General features: G+C 40.8%; 1 protein-coding gene and 1 long non-coding RNA gene across 2 annotated transcripts; both read left to right on the forward strand.

Annotated features, from left to right (window-relative positions):
• Positions 1-2,763: 2,763 nt before the first annotated feature.
• Positions 2,764-3,640, forward strand: LOC130499907 (uncharacterized). The gene is made up of 3 exons (XR_008938770.1): positions 2,764-2,976; positions 3,076-3,312; positions 3,514-3,640. It is a non-coding gene; the product is annotated as an uncharacterized LOC130499907 (long non-coding RNA).
• A 7,134-nt stretch (positions 3,641-10,774) lies between these two features.
• On the forward strand, positions 10,775-12,187 carry LOC108824821 (uncharacterized). Its single transcript, XM_056994841.1, has 2 exons — positions 10,775-11,636; positions 11,679-12,187. Exons 1-2 carry the CDS (start codon positions 10,775-10,777, stop codon positions 12,185-12,187), a joined length of 1,371 nt encoding a protein of 456 aa, XP_056850821.1.
• The last annotated feature ends 228 nt before the right edge of the window (positions 12,188-12,415 follow it).

Below are 12,415 nucleotides of genomic sequence, written 5' to 3' on the forward strand. Positions count from 1 at the left end.
TAAAAGCTCATGAGATGGAGCTTGATGACGTGGGGAATCATACTGAAGTGAATTTGGCAGTTGATGAAACAACAAGTCAAAAATCAGAGAATGAAGATGAGGTGATCAAGATGATTCGCGTGCTTCACCAAGTACTACAGGAAATGATAAAAGGGCAAGGACATGAGAAAATTGGTTTGAGAAAGCAAAGACATGAAGCTGGCGAACAATGTGTCAATACAGAGGTGCAATGTTACAAATGCAGAGGATATGGACACTTCAAAAGGGAGTGTCCAACTTACAAGAGACTAAGATTCAAAAGTTTTGAGGGCAATAAATTTGGTAATGCTCAGAACAAATGTGACAATTTACTGAAGCAAAAGAATAACAGTGACGTCAAGAATGAATCTGATATTGATTCAGATGATAGTGAAGAGTTGAAGAACTTGGTGGCGTTTACAACTTTTGAGTCTGGTTCTAAGACGATATCTGCGGCGGGATCTGCATCAGCATCTGTGACAGGGGCTTCATGTGGAAGTGATGATGATGATGGGGATTTTGATCTTGCCGAGAATTCTGGAAAACTGTATGAGAATTGGCTCAAACAGATTGAGGCGAATTCAGAGTTGACAAAGGAGAAGGTCAAGCTAGAAGCTCAAGTTGCTGAAGCACTTAAGTATGCTTCAGAGAAAGAAGAAGAAGCACGACAGATTAGTGCTCAACTTGCAGAGACTCAGAAGGGTTTGAGGATGCTGAATGGTGGGACGAAGCAGCTAGATCATCTTCTCAGTATTGGGAAAAGTGATCAATGTGGCCTTGGATATCAAGGAGAAAATTCTACAGCTAAAGGTATTTTTGTATCAGCAGGAAAAACTAGGGTTTTAGCTACGTCTGCTACAAGACCATGGGTTAAAGTGTCTGCAAAGAAGACATCCAATGGAAAGACTACAATAAAGACTGTAACTGATGTGAAGAACGCGACTGCTACACGTACTGCTACGGTGACTGCTCCAGAGAGAGTTTCTAGATTGAAGAGTGCAACTCAACGGAAGTTTCGGCCTGTTTTTCATCATTGTGGTGTTATTGGGCACATTAGGCCAAGGTGTTACAAGTTATTGAGGGAGAAGAACCAAACGGTGCAAGCTTATGGTATGAGGAGACATGGTCCTATATGTTATTCTTGTGGAGTTCAAGGACATATTCGACGTGAGTGTTTCAAGTCTGTTCAAAGGGCTAATCATGGAGGATTTGGGCTCAGGAATAAGTGGTCAAGGAGATTTGATCACTATGGAGATGGTGGAATGAGATTTCCTCCTTACTTTGGAGGTTATAAATCTTCATATTAGTTTTTGACCATGATGTGACTCATAGGGTGAGAATGAAGACGTGGTTTTCTATCTAGAGGTGATGAGTTCACATACATAGTCAAAAAGGGGGAGATAAGTATTAGTTCGCGGAGTACTACAGGAGGTAGTACGTAACATGTTACATGAAGCTGGAGTTATATTAGAGTACGTGTGTTGATTGCCTGAGCTTGGAAAAGGAAAGAAGATACGTGCCTTATGAGAAAGATAGACCTCGTAGAATAAAGAGAGAGGTTTCCTTAGTGTGTGTTACTGCTTGGTGTCGAAGCAGTGTTTGAAGTAGTTCATAATGGAGTCCGATGTGGACTTAGTTTTATGGCATTGGAGTTGACGTTCTGTGTGGTGGAGTTAGCCATCGTGTGGAGCTCGTGGTGAGCGTGTGGTGCGTTGAAGATAACGTGCTCTTGGTGTCACTGGTGTGCGTTAGGTGCTAACGTACTTGGTGAAGTACTTCCGAGAAGTGGAAGATTGAAGCATAGACTCTGGGGGAGTTTGTCTATAAGGCTTGACATTTAAGCATCTGTGTTTTAGCTTAGTATGCAATCAAGCAGGGGGAGAATGGTGACGTTCTGATACAAGGAGTGCATATCTCGTGGGGGAGAAGAGTATGGTGGACGACGTCCTGATGTAGATTGTGCTTATCTCATGGGGGAGAAAAGTATGGTGTGGTGCACATCTCGTGGGGGAGAAAAACACAATTAGCATGGAAGCTTCCAGGTGGGAAACATGGTTGTTGAACCAGAACGGTATTGTGCTTGATTGGCACACAAAGCTAAAAGGGGGAGATTGTTGATGTAAAATGTCAACTCTGAAGTAGTCGCTGACGTAGTTCTTAAAGGAGACGTCTTGTTGAGTGATGAAGACCATGTGGAGTCAAGATGCTGAGCTGGAGTCAACAGACTTGGAGAGCAAGAGAGTATCTTGGAGATATGGAAAGAGGAATAAACTTGAGAAGCAAGTTTATGACTTAAAAGGAAGAGGAATAAATGCATTCCAAGAAAAAGAAAGTTGCACTTATTGTTATGGAAGATGTCCATATTCATGTTGCCTTGGAAATTAGGTTTTGGGAACGTGGAGAATGATATAAACTAGCTATGGAGTCGTCTGTATGAAGATAGAGACACAGAGGCTGAGTTTATAGAGAGAGAGAAGCTCTTGGAAGTGTTCCGAGTTGTGCTGAAGCAGTGACTGAAATACTTGACGGAGAAGATATATAAGCGGTGTAGCTTAGGAATCTTTCAGTAGCGTGTGTTAGGGTGTTAACACTAGACGTGTAAAAGCTGAATTAAGCAGATCTTGTAATAGATTATTTAAAGAGATTCTAATAAAGCATAGTGGTTGCTTGTTTTGTTGTGTCTCTCGATTTACTTTCTACAGTACTATTGGGGTGCCCCTTTTGTTCCAACATCGTCCTCTTCGATGTCAAGCATGTTCTGTTCGTTACCTCCATCTTCGATGTAGATTAGGGTTCAAATCGGTTTAGTCTCCTCTGAGAAACAGAAATAGCCTTTTCAGTTTCCATGGAGCAATGAATCTTCTACTAACTCTACATCTCCCCATCTTAACTTTCTCGACCATTAATGCCTTCATCTCAATTATAGTCTTTGCCGTCAGAGTTAATCTAGATGAAAAGGTAACAAGATATTTCTTCTATCACCACTGATCTGTTGTTTCTCTTCTATAAATGGTTGTCTAACTCGGCCTCATATACCTCTTATTTCTAAATCTGCAGGATTTCATGAATCACGGGTTCATCTGGTTGCTGGTTTGATTGTGAAAGTCGACCGTGAAGGAAAACCAGTCTGATAGTTATGATTATCAGATTACCTTCTATATATTTTAAATTTTACACACTGAAGTTTGAATCATTATAATTTCTGCAGGGAACCTCTATCTGAATTCCACACCAGCTACCAAATTCTATTTTGACACTACCCTTACTGAAGTGAAAGAGTTAACAACCAAATAAGTATTCAAAATGTTCTGTTCTACAACTGAAGTGTCTGAAAAATCTCTAAAATGGAAAACTCCAGTATGCTACTCGGTGATTTGAAGACCAGCCGTTGTAGCTCCACCTTTGTCTGCTCTCACTTTTAACTTCATCCGTCTGAAACCTAGAAAACATGCCACATTCAGTCTTTGGTTTGTAGCTTGGTTCTTGTTGGTTTAGGTTATTCCTCGGCTCAAATAAAGTGATGCTGGTTGCTTTTTGCCGTTCTGCTTATGATGAAATTTGTCCTGCCGCCTTGTAAGCCTCCAAGGTTGTGTACTCTGTTTCTTAAAATAGTTGTTTTATATTATTTTGTCTCTTCTCGCCAGATGCAATTTTACATATGTTGAATGTTATGTCAGCTGCTTCATGGTGATGTTAAACTGCTTATATGGATATACCAAAGGAAGAGGTTGAAAGGTATTGTTGGGAAAACTCACCACACAAACTCGCTGAAGCACTCTCTGATACACTTGTCGTAGTACGTTAGAAAGTATGAGTTTGTAGATCTATGGAGAACAGAAGAAGAACACGGAATTATAGAAGATAGACACAAGAATTTGATATCCCAGGGTTCACCTAAATGTGGTTACGTCCCTGGGGCCTGGCAATGAGGCAAAATCACTATAATCTCAAGTACAAGATATAGTACCTCTCTCTCTCTCACAACCAAAGCTTACAACCAAGCTAGGTCTTTCTTGCACAGATCGTTACAAAGACTTAGAGAGAAGAGTGCACACGAGCTCCTCTTATATAGTAGGAGTTTATTACATTAACCTAGTTGGATTAGGGCATTCGCCCCTTTCCATAAACCTATTAGGAAATATTCCAAAATACTTGCAACTTCCATAACTCCATGAGAAGTAATATTTCCAGGAACCTATCACCTTCAATAAAGTGATATTTCCTTTTCCTAATATGACATCCTTGTCTTGGCTTAAGTTATGCGATCTTGTTTGATTTCCATCACCAAATCTTGACTGACAAAGTTCCTGAAGTATTCGCTGACGTAGTCTCTGAGGTAGTCTCTGACGTAGTCTCGAATCCCAACAAACTCCACCTTGATGACATCAAACATGATCCACTACTTAGGTTAAGCAAACTCGTGCTTTGCCAGGCGATGCCGAATGCTCCTTAGTGTTCGGACATACCAAGGAAGTCTACCGTTTCCTCAAACTTCTTAACCGGAACAACCTTGGTTAATATATCTGCAGGATTCCAAGAAGTACATATCTTCTTCACACTTACATCACCTTGAGCGATGATATCCCTGATGAAGTGCATCTTTCTGCTGATGTGCTTAGTCCTCTCATGATACACATTGTTCTTGGCTAGACACAATGCACTTTGAGAGTCACACGATATCACCACCGTGTCTTGCTTGAATCCAAGCTCCTCCGCTAAGCCCCTTAACCAAATTCCTTCCTTGATTGCTTCAACAAGCGCCATATACTCTGCTTCAGTCGTCGACAATGCCACTACACTTTGTAGACTTGATCTCCAGCTGATTGTATTCCCACCAGCCTTGAAAAAAATAACCTGAGATCGACCTCCTCTTATCCAGATCCGAAGCAAAATCAGAATCACAGAAACCTTCAACATTAAACGCCTCATTCTTCCTGAAGCACAGTTTCAGATCTTCTGTTCCCTTCAGGTACCTTAATACCCACTTAACCGCAGTCCAATGAACCATCCCAGGCTTACTCATAAACCTGCTAACCAACCCCAATGCATACGCCAGATCACACCTCGTGCCTATCATAGCATACATTATGCCTCCGATAGCATTAGCATATGGAATATCATCCATACATATCTCTGCTTCATCATCTACTACAGCTGACAATTTGAAATGTGCACCAACAGGTGTTGATACACTCTTTGACTCATCCATGTCGAATACCTTGAGAATCTTCCTGATATAACCAGATTGAGACAGTGTTAGAATTCCCTTTGCACGATCTCTCTCAATATCCATTCCCAAAATCCGTCTTGCTGGACCCAAGTCCTTCATCTCAAATCTGCTGCTCAGCAGCTGCTTCTCTTTCCTGATCTCTGCCATATCCTTTGATGCAACCAACATATCATCCACGTATAGTAATAAATAGATGTATGTACCTTTGGTTACCTCCTTGATGTAAACACAGTGATCATATTCACTCTTTACAAAACCGTGACTAACCACAAACTGATCAAAACACTTGTTCCATTGTCTTGGTGCCTGCTTTAGTCCATAAAGAGCCTTCTGAAGTAGACAGACGTGATCCTCTTTCCCTTTAACCTGAAATCCCTCTGGTTGCTCCATGTAAATCTCTTCTTCAAGTGTACCATGAAGAAACGCAGTCTTTACATCAAGTTGCTCAAGCTCCAAATCCTGATTCACTGTAATTGACAACAAGAACCTTATGGATACATGCTTCACGACGGGTGAAAACACATCTTGATAATCAATACCCTCCCTCTGAGAGTATCCCTTAGCAACTAACCGAGCCTTGAATCTAGGCTTCTCAACACCAGGTATACCAGACTTCAACTTAAAGACCCACTTCCAGCCTATCACCTTACGCTTACTAGGCCTTCTCACAAGCTTCCAGGTTTGGTTCTTATCCAGTGAAGTCATCTCTTCACCACATGCTTCAGCCCACTGCTTTCGCTCTTCGCTGTTCATCGCTCCATGATAGTCTTGAGGTTCTTCAGCACATACATCATCAGCTACATATAGTGCAAACGCTGCTACATCATCTGAGTCGGAGTACCGTGCAGGTGGCACTATTCTTCTCCGAACTCTATCTCTTGCTAGCTGATATCCTTCAAGACTTTCACCTTGTTTGTCACCTACGTCACCAGCTGACTCAACTGTTTCTTCAACAGCTCCACCTGAAGTATCAACTTCCGGTCCTGACACAGATCCTGCTGTATTTTCCAGCACCGTCTGATTTCTTAGCTCCTCTGTGACATCTGCTTTCTTCTTGCAGACATCCAAATCCTTGTAGACTTTATCTTCTGTAAATACCACATTCCTGCTTATAACACACTTCTCCTCATCAAGAAGCCAAACCTTGTATCCTTTCACACCCACTGGATAACTTATGAAGATTCCCTTTTTAGCTCTGGCCTTGAGCTTTCCTTGATCTGCATGGACGTAAACCACTGATCCAAATCTTCTCAGGTGCAGATAACCGGGCTTCTTGCCCAACCAAAGTTCCTCCGGAATGTTCCCATCTATGGCAGAAGATGGACTCCTGTTTGTCACATATGCTGACGTAGATACTGCTTCAGCCCAGAATTTTTCCTCTAGACCCGACTCAACCAGAAAACATCTCACCTTTTCCATCAGAGTCCTGTTCATACGTTCAGCTACACCGTTCTGCTGTGGTGTATATGCACAAGTCATATGTCTCTTGATTCCATGTTGCTTACAGAAGCTGTCAAACTCTGTGTTGCAGAATTCAAGTTCATTGTCTGTTCTAAGACAACACACCTTCTTCTTGACTTGATTCTCGACCAGCTTCTTCCATTCACAGAATTTACTAAAGGCTTCTCCTTTAGTAGCTAAGAAATATATTCACACCTTCCTTGTATAATCATCGATAATAGACAGGAAGTATTGCTTCCCTGACAGACTTGGTGTCACACTTGGAGATCCCCATAGATCAGCATGTACATACTTGAGAGCTTCACCTGTATCATGTTTCCCGATGCTGAAGCTTACTCTCTTCTGCTTCCCCATCACACAGCTCTCACAGAATTCCAAATCACCAATCCTCCTCTTATCGATCACCCCTTTCTGGGCAAGAATCTGTAGATTCTTCATGCTCATGTGTCCAAGACGTCTATGCCACAAGACTGTCTCATCTTTAGATAGTTTCTTCTTGACACTGCTGTTTACTTCACCTGACACCTGACACAGTCTCACCATCTAACAGGTACAATGACCCGGACAAGGTACCCTGAAGTGCTAGCTTACCATGCTTGTAAAACCTAGTCTTCCCATGTCCACCACTATGCTCAAAGCCCAATAAATCCAAGGTTCCCGTGGATATCAAGTTCCTTCTTAATTCCGGAATATATCTGACATTCGTGAGTGTCTTAACCGAACCTCCATAAGCTTTGATGTTGATTGTACCAATCCCTTGCACTCCAACCGCGCAATCATTACCAAGAAGAACTTGTCCTGAAGTCAGCTCTTGAAACATGTGAAACCAATCCCTCCTACACGTCATATGGTAGGAACATCCAGAATTAATCACCCACTTATGATGATGCCACTTATCTCCTACCGAAAGTGCATCATCGTCTGAATCAGGATCTATCACAACCGCTGCCTCACCTTCTTCTCATCTCTACCATACTTCTTCTTGTATGCATAACACTCCCTTTTGGTGTGTCCCTGCTTCTTGCAGAACCAGCAAGTTATCCTAGACCCTGAGATCGATCTAGACTTGCCCTTACCATTCCTCACAGGATCCTTCTTCTCAGTCCTTCCTCTAGCATAGTGACCTTCACCAATATCATGTGAAGCCGTAGAGGATTTCAGATCCTGATCTTTAGACCTTGCTGCACTTGTCACCTCTTCCAACGACAATGTATCCTTGCCGTACTTAAGCGTTTCCTTGAGAGAGTTGAACCGTGAAGGAAGCAAATTCAGGAGCAGAATCGCTTGTACCTCCTCTGACACAGTTACATTCACGCTTGACAGGTGAGAGACAATCTTCAAGAAGTCATCGATATTCTCATCCATACTCCGAGTATCAACCATCTTGAAGGTATAGAACTTGTGCTGCAAGTGAATTCTATTCCGTAGAGTCTTTGAGAGATATAACCTCTCCAGTGTAGACCATGTAGAAGCAGATGTAGTACACAACTCGATCTTCCTTAACACATGATCCCCAACATTGAGAATGATCAGATTCATCGCCTTCTCTGATCTTTCAAGCCTTTCAGCTTCCTCTTTCTCTAACCGCTCTTTGTAAACATCCTCGTCTTCATCCTTCTTCCTAGCTGAGACAGAAGGTGACTCGGACTCTTCTAATACATCCTTTAGACCAAGGACAGACAGATGCGCAAGCATCCTCTTCTTCCACAACGAGAAGTCTCCCTTCCCATCGAACCGCTCCACCTCAATCCTTACTTTAGTAGACATTGAGAACACCACCTAAGGCTCTGATACCACTTTGTTGGGAAAACTCACCACACAAACTCGCTGAAGCACTCTCTGATGCACTTGTCATAGTACGTTAGAAAGTATGAGTTTGTAGATCTATGGAGAACAGAAGAAGAACACGGAATTATAGAAGATAGACACAAGAATTTGATATCCCAGGGTTCACCTAAATGTGGTTACGTCCCTGGGGCCTGGCAATGAGGCAAAATCACTATAATCTCAAGTACAAGATATAGTACCTCTCTCTCTCTCACAACCAAAGCTTACAACCAAGCTAGGTCTTTCTTGCACAGATCGTTACAAAGACTTAGAGAGAAGAGTGCACACGAGCTCCTCCTATATAGTAGGAGTTTATTACATTAACCTAGTTGGATTAGGGCATTCGCCCCTTTCCATAAACCTATTAGGAAATATTCCAAAATACTTGCAACTTCCATAATTCCATGAGAAGTAATATTTCCAGGAACCTATCACCTTCAATAAAGTGATATTTCCTTTTCCTAATATGACATCCTTGTCTTGGTTTAAGTTATGCGATCTTGTTTGATTTCCATCACCAAATCTTGACTGACGAAGTTCCTGAAGTATTCGCTGACGTAGTCTCTGAGGTAGTCTCTGACGTAGTCTCGAATCCCAACAGGTATCATTTTGTCCTATCTTGCTTTGGTGAAAAGAACAGTGAAGTGCTTAAACTGTATCCATCTCTCTCTTGGCTTTCCCGTATCTTTGTTGTAACTGTTTTCAAATGCTTCTTATGGTTATCATTGCAGGATTTAATTAAGGATTATGGAGATTCTAACTTTTCAAGGACTGGAAGCACTACAGTAGAAACAGTTTGTGATTTAAACTAATGTCAGCTTGATAGACAAACAAGCCTAACTGTGTTTATCTTCATTACTGATCAACTCTATTTTGGTACAATTGATTGATCAGTTTGAACTGAAGGAAGGTCCTCTAGAACAGCTCACACATGAGATGGAACCGTTTCTAAGGGTCATGCATGTTTTGTTCAACAAAGGATGTATCTTGCCATTTTTAGTTTCCCCTTCTCTCTCATTCACAAAGTTAATTTCTTTTGTTAATTACTTATGTACGTACATTAGAGTTACTCTCAGACTTTGTAACTTGTGAAGCATGAAAAACCTCTTTCGCCACAATCTTTCTTTTTGTATGTTTTCTAAACAATGAATTGTTGATGATGTGTATATTTAAAAAGTAATTCGATGCATGTGACATGATCCGAAATAATAGCATATAATATATTTTTAATGAAGATATATATTATTTTTGATCAATATATATATATATACACCTAATAATAAGTAAATTAATTTTGATTAATAATAAAAATCATGGTAAATTTCTTAATATTTTTTAAAAGTTTAACTATATACATAGTAAAAAAAAATATAAAATCTACAAAAAGTAATGGACTAAAAATAAAACACACAATAATTATACCATGGACAATAAACAATCATATATCCTTTCAAAATCATAATCAGTCTGGATAATATGATATAATCTTTCAAGTATCTATACTTTTAAACATGTGTTTTTTCCGCACCTGAGGGCTTTAAATTTTTACAAAAAATTGTAAATAGATATATTATCAATTCTAAAATAATAAGAATAATTAATTAAAAATTAAAAAATTATATATGATAAAAAATTTTTAATAAAATATATTTATTATGTAAAATAAAATTGGAAACATTCATCTATTCTATTAAAACACCAACATGATCAATTGATGCAAGGTTGTGTTCAAATAAAAATATAACTGAATCTAAAATATCATTGTATCTAGAATAATGTTTAACCGTAACTTCGTATTCCTTTATTTTCATAGGAAGTATATGATATGGGTGGGACTCATGTTCTCTCACTTACTTTCATTTACAGTTTTTATTTCTTTTAGCAATTTTTTTATATCTAATCTATTAAAAAAGAATACAAATAGGAAATATCTCTGAGAAAAAAAAACATTATATGACTCCCTTTTTTGGGCGATTTTTCTCTCTCTTTTCTTAAGGAGGCTCGTCCTCATAATAAGGAAAATAGGGCTCTTATTGAGATTTTTCCTCTTTTTGTGACTTCACAAACAGAAAATCTCCTTATTTTGGGTAAAAATCTTAGCTCTTTTAATGTTTTTCATTGAGTTTTGCTAGGGCTTCATATCCGCCGCCTTAGTGTTCTTGACGAAAGAGAGGCTGTTGTGACTTTTCTCGTGTGATTTGCGTCTGAATCATGAACCTTAACAAAGTCTTCGAGAAGATGTCTCTGGAGGAAGAAGATGTGCCAGTGGACCTCCCTGACCTGCCGCAATTCAGTGCAGTGGAGAGTAATAAGTTGAGTATTATTGGGAGAACCTTGAATCCTGAGAAGCAGAGAATGAAGGATCTCATATTGGATATGCCTAGGAAGTGGCAAGTGTATGATCGAGTTCGTGGGGTGGCTCTGTCTCCCTCCATGTTCCAATTTACTTTCAAATATGAACATGACTTGGAAGAGGTCATGCGGAAGCGTGTATGGACCTTTAACGAATGGAGTATCATTATTGATCGATGGGTGGAGAAACCTCCCGAGGATTACCTGAAGCATCTACTCGTCTGGGTTCAGCTTCGGAATATTCCTGTGAATCATTACACAAAGGAAGCCATAGAAGCGTTTGCTGATAACTTGGGGAAGGTTGATATTGTTGCTTACGAACCAAGCAAGGCTCAGAGTAATGACTATGTCAGAGTCCGCATTTTCTTTGATGTGGCGAGACCGGTTCGGAAGACTAAGGTCTTCAATTTACCAGGTGGGGGCTCCGTGACAATAAGATATGACTTCGTGAGACTGCAGAAGCGGTGCTACCATTGTCAACGCCTCACTCATGACAAGGATAAATGCCTGATCCTGATACAAGAGAGGAAAGATCAAGCAGTGGTACGACGTCAGAAGGTAATGTTGGAGAAACAGATTGATGAGATGAAGCTCCATCAAGATGACCCTCTCTTCGGGGTTCTAAGTGATGAACAGGTGGGCCTGGATATGGTAACTGGAAGACATAAAATCAATCCAGAGGTTCTACAAAACATGCGTGAGTACTTACCTGCGCCGGAAGGTGGTGAGAAAAGAGTAAGGGAGGAACGTATGAAGAAGTCTGTATTGTAGTTGGCAAATGACCCGATAGGTCAGAGGGATTTCTTGAGGCTGGAGGCTCCACCTACGGTGACTAGCGAGGTGGATAAGGACAAAGGACTGGCGTTTGATTATTCACTGAAGAAGGTGGAGAATCAGCTGATCTTGCGCAAGGAGAAGGACATAAGAGATTATAATACTCTACAGGATCTGCGTAGCTCTGTTTCATCTCCGGCTGGAGGTAGAGTGACGATGACTGACTCCCCTCTTGAGTTCTTTGAATGTTCAACGGGTTTTAGCGCTGGTAGCTCAGCTGCTAAATCTTCCGGGACTTCGAACCTTAGGAGCGGGAAGAGATTCAGACCTCCAAAGAGGATGAGAAAGTTCAAAGCAAGAGTATCTGACCTTGATAGTGAGGATGGGAGAAGGAAAGGTATAGAAGAAGATGAGGGGAAGCCTCCATCAAAGAGAAGAGCTGAGTATGTGGCAGAGGAGTTTATGAGAGTAGCGAGGAGGTCAAAATCAGAGGTGGTCCCAAATGGGGGACTCCCCGATCAATAATGCGGATTCTGAGTTGGAATTGTCGAGGTTTGGGACGGTCTCAAGACTCTACAATTCCCCGCCTCAAGGAAATACGTAAATCTATTTTCCTGAGGTAGTGTTCTTGATGGAAACGAAACAACAAAAAGATATGGTGGTGGATTTAAAGGTAGTGCTAGGGTATGATAGAGTCGCAGTAGTGGATCCGATTGGTTTAGCTGGAGGGTTGGCTTTGATGTGGAAGAGTGA

The sequence above is a fragment of the Raphanus sativus genome, chromosome 9 (genome assembly GCF_000801105.2).
Source record: "Raphanus sativus cultivar WK10039 chromosome 9, ASM80110v3, whole genome shotgun sequence".
Taxonomy (NCBI): Eukaryota; Viridiplantae; Streptophyta; class Magnoliopsida; order Brassicales; family Brassicaceae; genus Raphanus; species Raphanus sativus.